At 47.2% G+C, this 17,896-nt stretch overlaps 1 protein-coding gene across 3 annotated transcripts in view; it reads left to right on the forward strand.

The window, feature by feature from the left end:
- Positions 1–15,571, forward strand: part of Tsen2 (tRNA splicing endonuclease subunit 2) — a 41,814-nt gene extending 26,243 nt beyond the window's left edge. For 2 of the 3 annotated variants that reach the window (XM_050148633.1, XM_050148632.1), the window contains exons 7-12: positions 2,439–2,489; positions 7,796–7,934; positions 12,094–12,130; positions 13,211–13,322; positions 13,860–13,949; positions 14,775–15,571. In XM_050148633.1, coding sequence (XP_050004590.1) covers positions 2,439–2,489; positions 7,796–7,934; positions 12,094–12,130; positions 13,211–13,322; positions 13,860–13,949; positions 14,775–14,834 — 489 coding nt within the window. In that variant the 3' untranslated portion in view covers positions 14,835–15,571. Of the gene's footprint in view, positions 1–2,438; positions 2,490–7,795; positions 7,935–8,147; positions 9,832–12,093; positions 12,131–13,210; positions 13,323–13,859; positions 13,950–14,774 lie in introns of those variants that run through there. The other variant, XR_007592929.1, reaches the window with a different exon arrangement.
- The last annotated feature ends 2,325 nt before the right edge of the window (positions 15,572–17,896 follow it).

The raw sequence follows: 17,896 nt of genomic DNA on the forward strand, positions 1-17,896 counted from the left end.
GTTCACATCCACTGAGCACCTGAAAGTGGAAGAAGCTTGCTGGTGATGCCAGCTTCACAGACCTCCCTCTCCTGTCTCGTGAGGATCTGACTCCAAATAGAAACACCTCAGGGAGATGGGAGAGATAAGGGTTAAGGGCACTGGCTCTTATCCTCAGGAGAACCCAAGCTGTTCCCATTACCCACATGGTGGCTCCAGTTCCTGGAAATCTGATGCCCCCTTCCGGCCTCCTTGTATTCCTGGCACACACGTGATACACTTAACATACATACATATAGGCAAAATACCCATATGCATAAAATAAGAATTGAAAATAAAAGCAATTTAAACCACCTCAATGAAAGCTTGAACCCAGGTCTGCTAGACCTTATTCCATCTCCACTCTGATCCTCTGAGGCTGACTTACTTTCTTTTTCACCTTTCTGAAATAAGAAATACAAATTTACCAAAAAAAAAAAAAAAAAAAAAAAAAGGGAACTTATCATCTGGGGCGACAGCTTTATCTTTTCCATTGTGTTTCTGATCACCTGGTCCATCCAAAAACTGCGGTGTTCAGTAGTAATAAAGGTAAAGACAAGGGTGAGGCCAAGACAAGTTTGTGGGGCCTGTGGGGCTGTGGGCAGCACTAAGAGGACAAGACCAGCCTCTGGGCGGATTGGCCCCTGGAAAGCAAGACAAGCCTGTGGGGCCATGGGCATGGGCAGCAGAAAGAACCAGCCCTCAGGACGGGTAGGCCCTGGAAAGCAAGCCCAGCAGGTGCAGAACACCCAGTGGATCTGACTGCCTGGACCTAAGCCAAGGCAGGAGTCGGGGTTCCTTTCATTCTTTTAGCACAAGCATTGAACCCTCACCAAAGGGAAGCGAGACACTCTTAGAGGCTGAGGGACAGCATCAGGCTGCTCTGCCTGCTGTGATCTTCTCCTCAGAGACGTCCATGGGCGAAAGACATTTCCAGACAAAAGCAAGAAGACTCTGGGGGAGACAGGCAGAAGAGTTGCTTGAGCCTACGGTGAGGAAAGGGCCGTTAACGTGGTAGACAGCCAGAGTGGAAGGGCTGGGTGTATTCCAAGAGCAGGACTGAGACACCATGCCTGCTCTGAACAGTATTTCTATGAGAATAACTGTTTCCCTGTGGTTAGTGTTTGACTCTTTTTACTCTTTGCTCTTTGGGGCCACCCAAATGAGTGCACGGAGACTTATTATCACTTATAAATACCCAACCTTAGCTTGACTTACTTCTAGCCAGCATTTCTTAACTTAAATCATCCCATCTACCTTTTGCCTCTGGGCTTTTACCTTTCTCTGGTCTATATTCCTTCCTTTTCTTCTTACTCCATGGCTGGCTGGGTGGCTGCCCTGACGTCCTCCTCTCCTTTCTCTGTTCCTCCCTCTTCTCCTTCTCTTCGATTTATTTTCTCTGCCTGGCAGCCCTGTCTGTTTCTTTCTCCTGCCTCACTATTGACCAGTCAGCTCTTTATTAGACCAATCACATGTTTTAGACAGCTTTGCAGAGTTAAACAAATGCAACATTAGAATGCAGCACATCTTTGCATCACTAAACAAATATCCCACAGCATAAAGGAGTGTAACACATTTTAAACTAATATTCCACATTTTCCAAATGAGTGAGAATATTGGTACTATTTCGCAATCACCGTGAGGTCTGGCTGTGATGGGCTCTGCCATGGTCTCACCAGAGGCTTTGGGCTTTTCTGCCTCTACCTGTGTCCCCCACCTAGCAGGAACACGAATGAGGCAATAGCTTTTTGAGTTTAAGATCTAAGACCTGCAGACAGCCTTGAAGAGCTGCAGCTCTGGAGAGCATCAGCCCAGTGGCTCTGGGTGGTTCCAAGGAGGTCACTGAGGGGCTACACTAATTCACCTTTCCGCTTTCTGGCCCCTTGTTGCTACACGTACCCCAGGTTAGGACAAGAGGGGACAGTGAGGAAAAAAGCCAAGTCCTGTTTGTACTCCAGGGCCCTCCTGCCCTGAACCTGGAGGCAGGGACTCTTTGTAATTATTTATGGGCAGCGTGTCTCATGCCTTTTCAAATACTTTGATGTTAGAAAAGTCAGACTGGGATGTTGTTTGGTAGGGTAGTTCAGCCATGCAGGAGGAGGTCCTCAGTCTGCAGCACTAGTGTCAGTAAAACACAAAGTAAGCAGTGTCACTACAAGCTAGCTTTTAGTGATGCCCACCACCCCATCTCCGGGCGCCTGAGACCTGAGGACCATAGTAAATCCTGACTGCCTGGGACAAAAGCCACAATGTGTAGCTGTTGGGATTGGATCAGCATTTGAAAGCATGTTGGCTTCATCAGAAAGCTATTTTTATTTCTGTTGGGTGGTGCTGGGGTGAACCATGGGCATGCAAGGTGGCTGCTTACCTGCCCACCCTAGAAGACTGCTTCTAATGGGAACTCCCCTGCTCTGTTGTAGGCTTTCTTCCTGGCATACGCCCTGGGATGCTTAAGTATTTACTATGAGAAGGTAAGTTTCTGTATGCATATAATCTCACAGTTCCCCTGTTGACAGTAGGTTGGGCCCCTTCCCATGGAGCTGCAACACAAATGTGTCAACTTTGACTGAAAAAAGTAGGAATTATCTTTTTCCTGTAAGTTTTGGGTTTGGAGCCTCAGCTGGAGCAGTTCAGGCACAAGCCAGGGTGAACCTTTCAGAGTGTGTCTTTCTCAGAACCTGTGGGAAGTGCAAGGATGGTACTAGAATCACCAGCAAAAAGTAAAGCTCTGCAGGCTGGGAGCAACTCAGGAGCAGAGAGCCTGCTCGACATGTTTGAGACCTTGTTCCATCCCCAGCACTGGGAGAATAATCAAAGTCACCCATGTGTGGTTCCTACACGTGTATGTATAGGAACCCTTTAAATTCAATGGTCTTTGTTTGTTTGGATCTTTTATATTTTGGTTTTGTTTTTTGTTTGTTTGATTTTTTTATGTGTATAGGCATTTTGCCTGCATGTTTGTGCAGCCCATTCGTGTTTGGTCCGCAGAGTCCGCAGAGAGCCTTGGTCTCCTGGAACTGGAGCACAGACAGTTATGCTACTATGCAGATGCTGAGACTGGACCAGGGCTCTTACTTATGACAGAGCCCTTTCTCCAGTCCTTCGCTTTTGTTTTTGAGTTGAGATCTCCCTTTGTAGCCTAGGCAGGCCTGAAGCTCACTGAGTGCTGGAATTACATGTGCGAGCCAGCCCAGCTTGCCTGTGCTGTTTCCGATCCTTTCTGCCTCTTGGTAGGAGCTGCAGTAACAAGCTGACTGAGGCCCTGGGGAAATAGTAACTCGGCCAAGGCCTCCTGGCTAGTGTGGTTAGAATCCGCTGGTTAACCCATACCTGGGTGACTTCAAAATCTGTGGTTTCACCTTGGCCAGGGCGTTGTCCTTGCTAACCTCTAGGCAGATGAAAGGGGGTGGCCTGTCACTGGACACGCTTTGTCCTTTTTTTCCTTGATGTCAAGCCTATTCAAAGTATGTAAGATACAAGAAAGAAGAAGAAGGGAGACAAACAGCAGAGGAAGCACTTGTGTCTGCTTCTTAGGGATCCCCAGGCACCCTGCTGGGACTCCACCTCCTTAGGGAGACTTAGTGAGGAATTGAAGCCACACATACAGGAACAGAACTAACCCGAGGTGTTTATAAGAGCTATTTGTGACCTAGGGACGGAGTCCAGGGCCTTGATACTATGCACATGCTCTGCCAGTGAGCCGTGGCCCAGCCAGCTGAAGGGTTAATTCTTTCCCAAGCAATAGAATCAGGAAAGGCCCTTTCCAAACCCATCCAGTTACTCGTGACTGTTTTCTGAAGGAACCTGAAAAGCAGTCTTGTTCTGTTCAAGTCTCCTTTCTGGACACAGCTGGGTTATGCTACACCCTCAGGTGGCCTGAACACAGCCAGGTTAGCGCTGTACGGCCTGCTGTGCCCACAGCTGGGTTATCAGACTGCACCGTCAGGTGGCCATTCTCCTGTCTGAAAGCTGAGGTGGAGCCAGGGATCATCTTTGGGTCTTGAATGAAAACTTCACTTACAGAATTATTTTTTACTCTTCCACACCTGGCATGGCGTTGCAGTAGCTGCTCACTAAAGGATAGTGTATGCTAACACACTCCAGTGGGCTTGTTGCGCTGGAGCTCAACACTACACGCTGGTTCCTTTGCCCAAAATGTCATTACCCAGATCCCCACCTTTTTACATGGCCTCTGACCCCTTGACCTTTGCTGTTTCTCATTGAAAAGTTTTTGCACCCTATAAGCCTCTCCAACAACACAGCAATCCAAATCAAACCAAATCTGATTGAATTAGAAAAAGCCCATGTTTAATGAGTAAAATGCTCCTTGATGATTTTCAGGGAAGAGACCAACAAAATCCACATGTCTGTATTCTGGGGGGCAGTTTAAATACCCTGTGGGAATGGTCTTGAACATCTCTAGGGGAGGGGTCATCATTTGGTGGGCTTCCTGAGATGCAGCAGGGTTTGAAGAGAGATGGGGGAAAGGGCTTAAGGGGAAGCTTCCACCAGAATATTCCAGACTTTTGGGTATATGGATGCCAGGGGCCGGGGTGGTGCTTCCACCAGAACACTCATTCCTTTCCTTCACCCTCTCCCAAGGATGGAGCCTGGAACGTATGTGTGCTGAGCCCATGCTCCATCACTAAGCTGCACCCTGGCTTCAGCATTTCCTTTCCTGGGTTCTCTAATGTTGGCGAAGGCCACTTGTTCATTCCCAGACCACTAAATAATCACTCAATAACTATACTCTTTGGCCAATAACTTAAGCGTATTGCTAGCTAGTTAGCTCTTACATCTACAATTAACCCATTTCCAGTCATCTGTGTATTACCACATGGCTGTGGCTTACTGGCAAGGTTCTGGCTGGTGGCTTGCATCTTTCTCCTCTGCGACTCCATGGTGTCTCCTGACTCTTCCTACTCCATGTACATATATGTGTGTGTATGTATGTGTGTATATATATATATCTTCCAGACTGGCTGTATTCTGTTAAGCCATTAGCCGAAAGCAGCATCTTTATTCATTAACCAATAAAAGCAACACATAGAAAGACCTCCCACATCATTTCCCCTTTTCTGTTTAAGTGAAAAGGAAGATTTTAACTTTAACATAGTAAAATTACATATAACAAAAGTTATTAAGCAAGAATTACAATTATAATATTTATATCTATTTTATCTTTTATCATAACTAAGGAAAACTAACTATAATTATAAATTCTCCAATTCCATCAAAGACTCCAGAAGGATATAATATTACCTAAGTTAACAGAAAGTTCATTGTAAGCAACTTCCAAAGTTCTAAAATTGACAGAGACATCTTGCTGCCTGGACAGTCACCCAAAGTTCTTCTGTAATGATGGGGCATCCATATTCAGCCTACAGGCCCATAGTATACAGCAGACTTTTCCATGAAGCAGGATTTTCAAAGACGGTTCCACCTATATCGGCAGTTTGTCAGTCACTTTCTTCTGTGTCCTGCAGAATGTCTAGCAGACTCTTTCATGAAGCAGGAACCCGAAGGATCATCTCACCTTTAGGCAAGTTCAGCAGTCATTTCTCTGTGGGTCCTGCATGTCCAGAAGAGGGCACCAGATCTTATTATAGATGGTTGTAAGCCACCATATGGGTGCTGGGAATTGAACTCAGGACCTCCGGAAGAGCAGCCAGTGCTCTTAACCCCTGAGCCATCTCTCCAGCCCTTTTTTTTAAAAAAGTTTTTTTTTTTATTTTACATTGAATTTTTAAATGAGCTGCAAAACACAGTACCTTAATCAAGAGCAAAAATATACATATAACAAAATTGACCTAAAATTTGTATTGGTAGACCAAGATCCATACCAATGCAAAGTATTCATATCTATATATCCCCCTTTAAATGTAAACAAACATTTATAAACAATATTTGGGAATTTGGACGTAGTTCTCTCCAAACTACTTCCGACTGTTTATTTGGCAAAGTAATTGGGGGGGGGGCATTGACAGTGACCTTTGGGGGGGAGTCTTGGTCCATCAAACCACATTAGTCTGGAAGGAATCCATAGGTTCTCATCTGTGGAAACAAAGGGAAAACCTTTTATCCAAAGCAACAAATTCTTAGACCCAAATTCTGAAGTTGTAATACGTTTAAGATATATGTTGGTTTAGCTTAGCAGCCAGTACAGTGAAGTGCCTCTCTGTACTTAGTTCCTTCACTGTCAAAAAATTCAAAGAAAACACAATAATATACATAATCCATCTTTACATTACTTATTTTTATTTTTTTAATCTATGACTGTCTGTACTCTGTCTCTCTAAAGACTTTGTTTGCTTCTTTTTATAACTCCCTATATTCTTTTTCTTCTCTCTCCCAAGCCTATGTACATTTATCCAACACTGCCACCCATTTAGAGGTCTTTTCCATCTGAATTTGTCTTTATTGCATATCTATAATTATCTTTTGACCAGAAGTGCCCCCCTTTTTTAAATGCTAAGCAGGCATGGCTAGGGGCCAACACGGCCCTGCCTGCTTGCTCCACCCAGTCCAACATGGCAGAGGCATGTTTGCTGCCTCTGAGAGCATTTTCAGGCACACAGCAGGTCTGTGTTGCCATTAAGCAAGTTGTAGCACTCTGCTCACAGACCTCATTAAATTCTCTGCATCAGGACCTCCCGAAAGACTCAGAACCATTTAAAAACCAGGAAGCTTCTAGCAAAGAGACCCACCTGAGAAGATGCTACCAAAAAGCCATGCCTAACTCTCTTCTTTTGTATCTAGAATTCCTTTTTAAGCTTTCTCAGGTTTTATGTGGATATAGTTGACACACTGGCATTCCAATTTGTTGTTGGAAGCTGCTTGTTCATTCCTGGCTTCCCAGACTCGAAATAATCACACAGAAACTGCATTAATTAAATCACTGCTTGGCCTATTAACTCTAGCTTTTTATTGGCTCACTCTTATATCCTAAACTAATTTCATTTATCCTAAACTAACCCATTTCTATTTATTCTGTGTATCGCCACGTGGTTGTGGCTTACCAGCAAGGTTCCTCCTCTGGCGGCTCCATGGCGGCTCCTGACTCTGTCTATATATATATATAATCTTCCAGTCTGGTTATATTCTGTTAAGCCATTGGCAGAAAGCAGCTTCTTTATTCATTAACCAATAAAAGCAATAAATACATAGACAGAAGGACTTCCCACACCACTCTAAAGTCCTGCTTCAGAAGAGATGAGTGAGAGCCTTAGGTGGGCGCTACGTGGGTCGTTGGAGACTTTTCTGGTAGTCCATGGGAAGCAGATACGAGAAGACTGCAAGTACAAGGCTAGCCTAGGCTACAGCTGTGAAACTCTGTCTCAAAAAAAAAAAAAACTATTTCCACACCCACAAAAACAATTCTGAGAATATGTGCATAGCTTTTTTAACTGCACATATGTAGGATGGCTGGGCTGTAGCTCAGTGGTAGAACGCATGCCTAAGTGCTCACAAGACCTGTTTTGCATACCCAGCACTGAAGGGGAAAAAGTGTGATTAAATTAACATGACCCAAATTACCAAGGTTGCTCATGTTGCTTTCTCTTGTTTGAGATGGACCTCACAGTAGCACCTGTGTTACGAGGAGCCATACATAGTGGTTGCTGTCATATAGTCAGTGTGGGTCAGGTCTCCTGAATGAAACCCCTCTTGTTTGTCTCCATTGCTGCTGTGGTACCGTGCTAGTCTAGATGTATACTCGCTTACCGAGTGGGAGTGAAGACACACAAACTAATGTCTTTTCTTCAAACAACAACTCTAGGAGCCTTTAACGATAGTAAAGCTCTGGCAAGCCTTCACCGCGGTCCAGCCCACCTTCAGGACTACCTACATGGCCTACCACTACTTCCGAAGCAAAGGCTGGGTGCCCAAAGTGGGGCTCAAATACGGAACAGATCTGTGTGAGTAGCTCTTGGGGTGTGTGTGTATGCGTGTGGCAGATCCGAGGACAGGGTCAGCACATTTTGCCTGGGAGGGTGGGCTAGCTATCTGTGCTGTTGATGATTTGAATAGATAGAAATGCTGGGTATTTGGATGGGATGGGTTAAGTCCACAGAGTGAGAAGGCAGTATGTTGAGGAAGCTACAAGCAGACGCAGGCTTTTCTTACCACAGACGAGAGTTCCGTTGGACCTGCTGACTGCACCTCAGCCATGGTCTTGTGTGATTTTGGTCAGCTGTGTCCTTGCAGCTTCGCTTGCCTCACCCCCAAATGAGAAGAGTCCTGGAGTTGCGTTGATGGTCCCAGCTGTCATCTCTTGAACACTGTCGGTGTGGCGCTGTACATCCTGTGACACTCATTCCTCGTGGCAGCCTTTGCTGTTCTGTGTCCCGGTGCTCATCACTCCCGTGGAGAGGAGCGGTCATGTGCCTTAGTGGTTTCCAGGGCCAGTCATTTCCAGGCTTTGGATCCTGGTGTGCAGGCTCATGGGAACTTCATGTCAATGCCTCCGCGGGGATCCCCTGGGGGCTGTGAGCATATGAGAGAGTTGTATCTGGGAAGGGCTGTGAGGATAGTGTGAGAGGGTTGTATCTGGGAAGGGCTGTGAGCATATGAGAGAGAGTTGTATCTGGGAAGGGCTTGCTGGGCAAAGCAAACAGCAAGCACAGAGGCGAAGGCCAGTCTCAGGAACTACACAGAGGTAAGAGTGTGGAGAACCCGGGTCCTGAGGGGTTCAGGCTGGGCCTGGATCTGGGATTTGGACAAATGAAAAGTCTTTAAAGTGACCTGGTTTAGTGAGACCCTCTGAGTGCTGTCTTACCTGTGACTGAAGAGGCCTGGAATGGAGGAGAAACTGGGTTTGATTCCAGCACACACATGGCGGATCACACCCATCTGTGACTCCAGTTCCAGAGAATCTTACTTCCTCTTGAGCCTCTGCTGGGCACCAAGCACACACTTGGAGCACAAAAACGCATGCAGGCAAAACATCCAGATAATAAAAAATTAAAAATAGATCAAAATTGTCATGCTCTAAAGTAGACTGTGCTTAACCTGGTGCTGCTAGAATTCTTTCCCAGGTTGAGGCATAAGCAACATCCACCCCTGCTTATGTCCTAATGTCCCAGTGAGGAACTGAAGGACAGTTCTGCCAAAGTTCACTCTGGGGAGCCAGTCAGTTGGTTGTTTTTTTGTTTTTGATTTTGTTTTGTTTTGTTTCTGTTTTTTTAGGTGAGGGGCTACTTACAGTGCTGTGGGTGCTGCTTTCCCCAAACAGGCCACACCTAGCAAGGATGAGGGCTCATCACATAGACCCATAGATGGGCCCCACCCCACACTGTGCCCTAGTCTTCCCAGGCCTATATATGCTAGTCCCTCCCCTAGGCCACATACAGCAGGTAGTAAGGAGTGCTGGATACTCAGGTGAGGGTCTCATGACCATCCCCACCCCTCCATGGTGGGCATAAAGAGTCAACAAGCTTAGCTGAGATGACCCATTTCCAAGGGGGCACAGCTGAAATCCCCCCCCCCCCCCAGAGAGTTGCCTGGCTCTGAGGATAGTCACAACACCTGGAATTGTGGGATAGTCTTCAGGGGGTACCAGCAGCCCAGAACTCTTCTGGACAGCAGCCGGGCGTTTGCTATGTGCCCTTCCCTATTCCTTCCATCCTGGATGTTGCACATGTGGCTGATGGGGTGAGCTGAGCTTGCCCTGAGCTGAGGATGGCCTTGTTTTGTTTCTTTTGACTTCCTCTCATCCCACTCCTGAGATCACAGCCACTCCACCTACCTGACAGGTCTCCACCATTCTCATCCCGAGAGCGGAATAGAAGCTGAAGCGATCAGCAAGGCTGTCCAGTATGTTGAGATGCAGCGTGGGTAACAGAGCTCTTGGGTCACAGCTAGATCTACTTCCTATTGACTGCGTGGCCTTAGCTGGCTTCTTCATTCACCTGAGCTCTGTCATATCACCGTCGTGTGATGCTGAGGAAACATCTGTGTAGAGCACTTCTGGAAAGGGCTGTCCGAGGCATGTCCACATGACTCATGACTTACTCTAAGCATTGAACCCCCCAGAATTTGGGGTGAAGATACAAATTTGGTTCCTGACATGGATTCAGGGGGTAGAGAGGACCTTCATTTCTTGAAGCTTCACCCTTGGGTGATTAATTTTTTTGTTTGTGTCTTGAAATGGAGTTTCATCACATTGCCCAGGCCACTCTCACAGCTAAACAACCCTCCTGGCTCAGCTTCCTGCCTAGCTGGGATTACATGTGTGTGTCACTGTGCCCAGCAATGCCCTCATTTTAGACTCTTGGAAAGCAGTTCAGAGAGGTAACTGGTCTAAAGTCTCACATCCTGAGTTGTCAGAGATTGGGCCGGAAGCAATGGTCCTGAGTCCACCTTCATCCCATTGCTGTACCCCCAAAGTGGAGAGTTGTTTGAATGTGAGTACTCAAATGGCAATGAATGTGACCACAGGAAATGGACTAGAAACAGCAGGCTAGGTGAAGGGGTTCTGCAGTGTTCTGGGGTCCAGAACTGGCTCCAGGATCACTGTCTTCCAAAAGGAAGTTGTGGCTATTGCTCAAGGGGAACGGACTTTCCTTGACCTTTCCTTTAATGGGGAGTAAAGGAGCAGCCAGTGTCACGGGGCTAGCATGTGGCAGCAATAGTGGCATAGCTGTGGGTTACTTATAGATTCTGGCCTTCGGCGCTTGGCTGTGGCATTCATTGTTTGTTTATTTAAGGCTTAGGGGCTTATTATAGAGTTCCCTTTATTTTACATGAAATCCCATGAGCATCTCCGGTTAGCTCCAGCTGAACTCTGTCGGGTGCTCAGGGTCCCGGCTTCCGGTTGCTGTCTTCAGCACAGGCTCTTAGGATCACTCACTGTCAGGTGCTCAGGGTCCCGGCTTCTGGTTCTGTCTTCAGCACGGGCTCTTAGGATCACTCACTAAGTGCTGAACTCTTGGCACATGACACAGCACAGGGCCAGGCCTGGCTGCTCAGAAACTGCCTGGAGGAAGCAAGATGAACTTGGCAGGCAGCTAGCCAGTACCTGCCACCAAAGGCTCCCTGTGGAGGTGTACAGTCCTTAGGCCCAGGCTCCTTCAATGAGAGACTCTTTTTGATCTCTGCAGTATGGCTTCACTCCTTCATGTGTCAGATCCCCACGAGAAAGGCAATCTAGTCACTGGGTGGAGTGTGTGGTTATGGATCTTTATAGCCTCTTGGCTGAATTTCTTTCTTATTTATTTTAACTTTTATTTCTGTGTGTGCATGGGCTCAGGTTTGCAAGGGCACATGTGCCATGGTGTGGGCACAGTGTATGGATATTCATACCAAGCATTTTTACCTGCTGAGACATCTTGCCAGCCCAAGCATGTGAGTGTGTGCAATATATGCATATAACTGCAGGCAAGCATGCATCAGGAGGTCAGAGGAGGATGGCAGGTGGCTTCTTCTGTCATTCTTTGCCTTATTTCCTTATCTCACAGTGAACCACAACAGAAGCTCATTGTTTTGGCTGGGCTGGCCAGCAAGCTCTCGAGATCCACTTCCCACAGCCCACAGCACGCCACACCCCCACCTCTCCATCCCTGCTGCTGGGGTTACAGGCATGTGTAACCATAATCCACCTTTATGTGGTGTTGGGGTTTGAAACTCGGGTCCTCATACAGTGCACTTACCACTGAACCATCTCCCCAGGACCTGCATTTCTACACTTCTGTAACCAAGAGGCTGAGAAGTGACCCTTGGCTTCCCCTAAAATAAACCGGAAGTTTGCTCATCTGCCGTGCTCACCTGCCACAGCAGACGGGGCTACCCTCGCTCTGAGTTATCACAAATACTGTACATTTTATGGACTTCATGTTTTTCCTACCACGTTACACACTGGACTCAGTCCCAACACCAGGAGGAGAGCTGCTTATGGGGTGGACGAGGATATCGAGGTTTGGCAGCGGATCTGACTGACTTCTTTGTTTCTGGGAAGGAGTTTGGGTGTGAAGCCAGCCTGGGGGGCAGAGAACAGAGTGTCCTCGTGCAGAAAGCGGAGTGCTTGCCTCACTCTGGCCTGGCTATGATGGGTTAACGTCTCCTTTTTCCTCTTTGCAGTGCTGTATCGGAAAGGCCCTCCGTTTTACCATGCAAGGTTTGGAAAATTTTTAAATTAATTGAAAAAACACAAGGAAATTTCTGGCTTCAAGTTTCATTTTCAATGTCTCAGAAACAATTAAAAGTCATATTCCTAGCCAGGTGGAGCACTCAGTAGGCAGAGGCAGGCGAATCTCTGAGTTCAAGGCCAGCCTGGTCTACAAAGGGAGTTCCAGGACAGCCAGGGCTGCACGGTAAAACCCTATCTCAAAAACTAAAACAGTAGTATTGCTAGAGCTAGAGAGATGACTTGGTGGTTAAGAGCACTGGCTGCTTTTCCAGAGGCTCCAGGTTCAGTTCTCTGTACCCACATGGTGGCTTTCAACAAGAGGACCCAATATCTGTCATCCACAGACAGAAGCATGAATGTGGTACACAACACTTACAGGCAAACACCTATATTACTTCTTCAATGGTTTATTTTTATTTTATGTACTTGATGTTTTGCCTGCATATGTGTCTGCATAAGGGTATCAGATCCCTTGGAACAGGAGTTACAGACAGTTGTGAGCTGCCATGTGGGCGCTGGGAATTGACCCCGAGTACTATAGAAGAGCAACCAGTGCTCTTAACCTCTGAACAATCTCTCCAGCCAAACATAATACTTATAAAAATAAAATATATTTCTTTAAAAAGTCATACATCCAGCCAAGTGTGGTAGCTCATGTCTTTAACCCCAGCACTCTGAGGAGGAGGCAGGTGAAGCTTCTGTAAGTTTGAGGCCAACCTGGTCTACATTGCAAGTTCCAGGCTAGCCAGGGCTACAGAGTGAAACTGTTTTGCACTGTATACATTATGTATGTGTTAAACACCAGGTTAGTCTGTGCAGTCTTCAGAGCATCCAAGCAGCTGTATGAACTGACGCTTTCACCTAGAGAGAAACGCTTCTGTTCCTATGTCAGTAAGCATGCGATCATCTGGAGCGGTAGCTTCCCGCCAGTTTGTCATTAGTGATTCTCTTTAATGGTCTGGGCTCTTAGCAGCACAAGAAATCCTTGTGTCTTGGTTTTAGTGGGACACACTGCTCTCTGAACAAGGTGATTTTGGGGTTTCCCAGGATGCCTCTCTTGTCTCCTAGCTATTCTGTCATCGTTGAGCTCGTGGACGACAACTTCAAGGGCTCCCTCCGCAGGCCTTTTAGCTGGAAGTCGCTGGCTGCCTTGAGCAGAGTCTCTGGGAACGTTTCTAAGGTAACACGGCTTTAGCCTTGCCTGTCATTTACCTAGTTCCTTTTTAAAATTGGAAATGTAGGAGATGGAGACATGGTTCCATGGTTAAGAGCACACCACAGTGTGTGTCCAGTGTACAAGGGATGGGTACACACCACAGTGTGTGCGTCCAGTGTACACAGGGACGGGTGCACACCACATTGTGTGTGTCTAGTGTATACAGGGACGGGTGCACACCATAGTGTGTGCGTCCAGTGTACACAGCAACAGGTGCACACCACAGTGCGTCCAGTGTACACAGGGACGGGTGCATACCACAGTGTGTGTCCAGTGTATACAGGGACGGGTACACACCACAGTGTGTCCAGTGTACACAAGGATGGGTGCGTACCACAGTGTATCCAGTGTACACAGGGATGGGTGCGCACCACAGTGTGTGTGTTCAGTGTACACAGGGACGGGTACACACCACAGTGTGTGTATCCAGTGTACACAAAGGCAGGCAGGGGTGCCTGATCCTCTCCGCACACTGGCACATGGGTCTCTCTGTTCCTGCAGGAGCTGATGCTGTGCTACTTGATTAAGCCCTCTTCCATGACGAGCAAAGACATGGAGACCCCAGAATGCATGAAGAGGATTCAGGTTCAGGTGTGTGCAGCAGAACTAGGGCCACAGCCTCCTGAGAGTTTGCTCGCACTACATCTTCTGGAGCCTACAGGAAGGATCTTTTTTTGACAGAAAGCTTCTTCTGGCCCTGTAAACCTCGCTCCCTTTCTTCCCCCGGAACCTGGTAGACTCCACCATTCCACAGTACCAGGCTCTCTCTTGCTTCCCCTTCTCCTGCTGTAGCCAGGCCAGGTCTCCCACAGGTCCCGCGCCCAGAGACTAGCTGTCTATCCCTCCTCAAACTTCTTCAGTGTTGAGAGTGAAAACAGGGCCTCGCGCACACCAAGTGCCTGTTCTGACACTGAGCCTCGCACGCCCACACAGCTCACTCCAGGCGCCTCCAGTACTGGCTGTTTTCCTCTGCTAGTGCTGCAGAGTTCATCATTGAGTCCCTAGTGCTGTTGCTGCTTCTGTGCCCTTCCCTTTGCCACTGCCCAGAAGACCTCCCGCACACAGCCAGTGTGGCCTTGCTTTCCTTCTCTCGGGAGGCTGTGTCCTCCTTGGTCCCAGTCAGAGTTCCTGTCAGTCTCCAGGGCCCCAGTGCCACCTCCCTCCATTTGTTCTGATCTTCTCTAGGTTGGTGGTTCATAAAAATGTCAACCAAAGTTCACATGGCTGACCAACAAGTGCCAGTACCCCTCAGACCACCAGTCCTAGGGGTCAGGCACTAGCCTTTGTCGCTGCTGTGTGCTGGGACACTAGTTCAGTGGTGACAGTGGACAGGTTCCCGTGTGAGGGTCATAGTGTCACATGCCTGGGACTCCCGTTTCTTTTTCTGACGCCCAGCCCTCTTTTGCTTGGCTGCAGGAGGTGATTCTCAGTCGATGGGTTTCTTCACGAGAGAGAAGTGACCAAGATGAGCTTTGACCTTCGATCTCAGAGTCCGCAGTTCACTGGCAACTCTGACTATGCATTATCAATCTTCTCAAAGAAGCATCCACATGTTTGGGGACCACAGCCTCATATTCTGTGGCTTTAAGTGGAAAATCTACTCCTGTGGCTCAGCTAACCCAAGGACTTCAACCAATAACCAAAATGATTGAAAATCAGTGATGGTCTGGAAGCCTTGAAAAGCTGAGTGACTGATGCATTCTCAGTGAACTCATTATTTGATGTGTTTGCTTCTTGAACACAAAATTCTACAGTATTAGCTATTTAAAATGCATCTTGTGCTGGGTGGTGGTGGCACACGCCTTTAATCCCAGCACTCAGGAGACAGAGGCTGGCAGAGCTCTGTGAGTTTGAGACCAGCCTGGTCTACAGAGTGAGTTCCAGGACAGACTCCAAAGCTACAAAGAAACCCTGTCTCAAAAACTCACCAAAAAAAAAAAAAAAAAATTGCATCTTGCACCAGGCCGTGGTGTCACACACCTATAATCCCAGCACTTGGGAAGCAGAGGCAGGCAGATCTCTGAGTTCAAGTCCAGCCTGGTCTACAAAGTGAGTTAAAAAAAAAAAATGTAGGGGCTGGAGAGATGGCTCAGTGGTTAAGAGCATTGCCTGCTCTTCCAAAGGTCCTGAGTTCAATTCCCAACAATCACATGGTGGCTCACAACCATCTGTAATGAGGTCTGGTGCCCTCTTCTGGCCTGCAGGCATATACACAGACAGAATATTGTATATATAATAAATAAATAAATAAATAAAATGTATCTTGCTTTTGCTTTGAAGAGCTTTTTATAAAATAAAGATGAGCAGTGAAGCCTTTGGAAAGATAACGAACATGGCTTACATTTAGCAGAATATGACATTCTCCTCTTCCCATGGGTTAGAGAACAGAGAAGCTGTTGGCATCACAGAAGCTGAGGGGCATTTGGGCATCTTAGTCAATTTTTGTGTCTTTAGCAGAATACCTGATGATAGCACATAAAGAGAAAGGCTTACTTGGTTCATCATTTTCATGGCTGGAAAGTCCAAACACATGGCACAGGTCTGGCGCTTGACAGCATCATAATATTCTGGAGAAGTAGAAACGGACATGAACCAAGCCACCAGCTTCCTGACTCCACGCAGTCTGTGCATGGTGCCACATCCTAGTTGTGTGTGTCTGTCCAGACCTCGCTGCTGCCTTCACACATGTGTGATCTGCAGAGCAGGCTCAGTAGTGCAGCGCCTCCCTGCCCGGACTCCCAGCTAGCATCAGTGGGCTGTGCAGACATGTTTGCTCCGAGTTCATTTTGGTGACTTTTTTTTTTTTTTTTTTTTTTTGTCATTTTTACCATCGTGTGCTTCCCCCCAGGCTCCTGAGTGGAGATTTTCTTGTTTTGAGTCATCAATTTTCAGAACTTTGAAAGTGAACCAAAAGTTTGAGGAGCCACTTCACACTTCATTCAGTCCTGCTCAGTGCTTGGATGCCTTGCAGTCCGAGCTCTCCCAGGGATGCTTCATCCCACACTGTCACCCTGTCTCAGCCTATCTCAGGTGCCTTATCATCCACAAGGGCCTCCAAGTATGCAGGCTTCAGTAACCGGGTGGTATGGAAAGCCCAGGAGACCACAGGTACCACTTGTCACTGGAAGACGTGGGGGAGCATCCTGGGCTGGGACACAGTGGGCAGCCACCTGCAAAGAGAGGCCTTGGGTTTGCTGCCACTGTGAAGGGAAGGAGAAGGCAGCATTGCAGAGGTGCCATCCTCACTTGGTTTGGTTGGAACTGCTGGGGACTCAAGCCTTGTCCATGCTAGGTCAGCGCTTATGGCTGATAGGTCCCCAGCCCCAGTAACAGCATCTCTACTCAAGCCTATGTGGAAATGTATCTTCTTTGCATAGTGGCTTGGCCATCGTATAGCAAGCCACGTGCTCCTCAGTGTTACCATAGAGCCCTTGGGGTGCTAGACTGAAATACCAGCCGGGGTGTTGATTCAATACTACCTGTGGCTTCCAGCCAAGCGTGTCAGCTCACCCTTGGAGGGCTTGTGCCCTGCTGAAACTAATGTGCAAGATGAGACATTTGTTTAAAAAGCCCAAGTTCAGCTGGGCGGTGGTGGTGCACGCCTTTAATCCCAGCACTCTGGAGGCAGAGGCAGGCGGATCTCTGGGAGTTCGAGGCCTGCCTGGTCTATAAGAGCTAGCTCCAAGACAGGCACCAAAGCTACAGAGAAACCCTGTCTCGAAAATAAATAAATAAATAAATAAATAAATAAATAAATAAGCCCAAGTTCATCAAGATTAGAAGTCTGCCCTGTGACAAAGCCACCTTCAGGACTTTCAACAAGTAAGATGTCATAAGTTAACTCAGATGAATTCCCTCCCTGCACCTTCATAGCCTCGGGCTCACAGGAGTCTCTTCCAGGTGGGCATTTACACAGAAATAAATGCTCAGGGTTGAAGGTCAGAGGACTTGCAGGAGTCATCTCTCTCCTTCCATCATATGTGTCCCAGAGATCAAACTCAGGTCATAAAGATTAGCCACAAGTGTTCTTGCCAATTGAAACCCACCAGCCTAAACTCAAGATGTTTAACACACCAATTTATCTTAAGCATGTTTTGAAGCTAGGCAGTAGTGGTGCACACCTTTAATCCCAGGAGGCAGAGGCTAGCGGATCTCTGTGAGTTCAAGGCCAGTCTAGTCTACAAGAGCTAGTTCCAGGCTGGAGAGATGGCTCAGTGCTTAAGAGGACTGATTGTTCTTCCAGAGTTCAATTCCCAGCAACCACATGATAGCTCACAGCCATCCATAATGAGATCTGGTGCTCTCTTCTGCCCTGCAGGTGTACATGCAGGCAGAACACTACACATAATAAGTAAATAAATCTTTAAAAAAAAAAAGCCAAAGAGAGAAAAGTGGTGGAGCATAACTAAACCTAGTACCAGCAGGCTGAGGCAGGAGGATTGCTGGCCTGTGAACCTGTCTCCAAACAGAAGAAACCCAAACAAAAGCCACACACGTCTTTAAAAAAAAAAAAAAAAAAAAAAAAAAAAAAAAAAAAA

This window comes from Alexandromys fortis, unplaced genomic scaffold (assembly GCF_014885135.2).
Source record: "Alexandromys fortis isolate MF-2015 unplaced genomic scaffold, M_Fortis_MF-2015_v1.1 scaffold_59, whole genome shotgun sequence".
Lineage (NCBI taxonomy): Eukaryota > Metazoa > Chordata > Mammalia > Rodentia > Cricetidae > Alexandromys > Alexandromys fortis.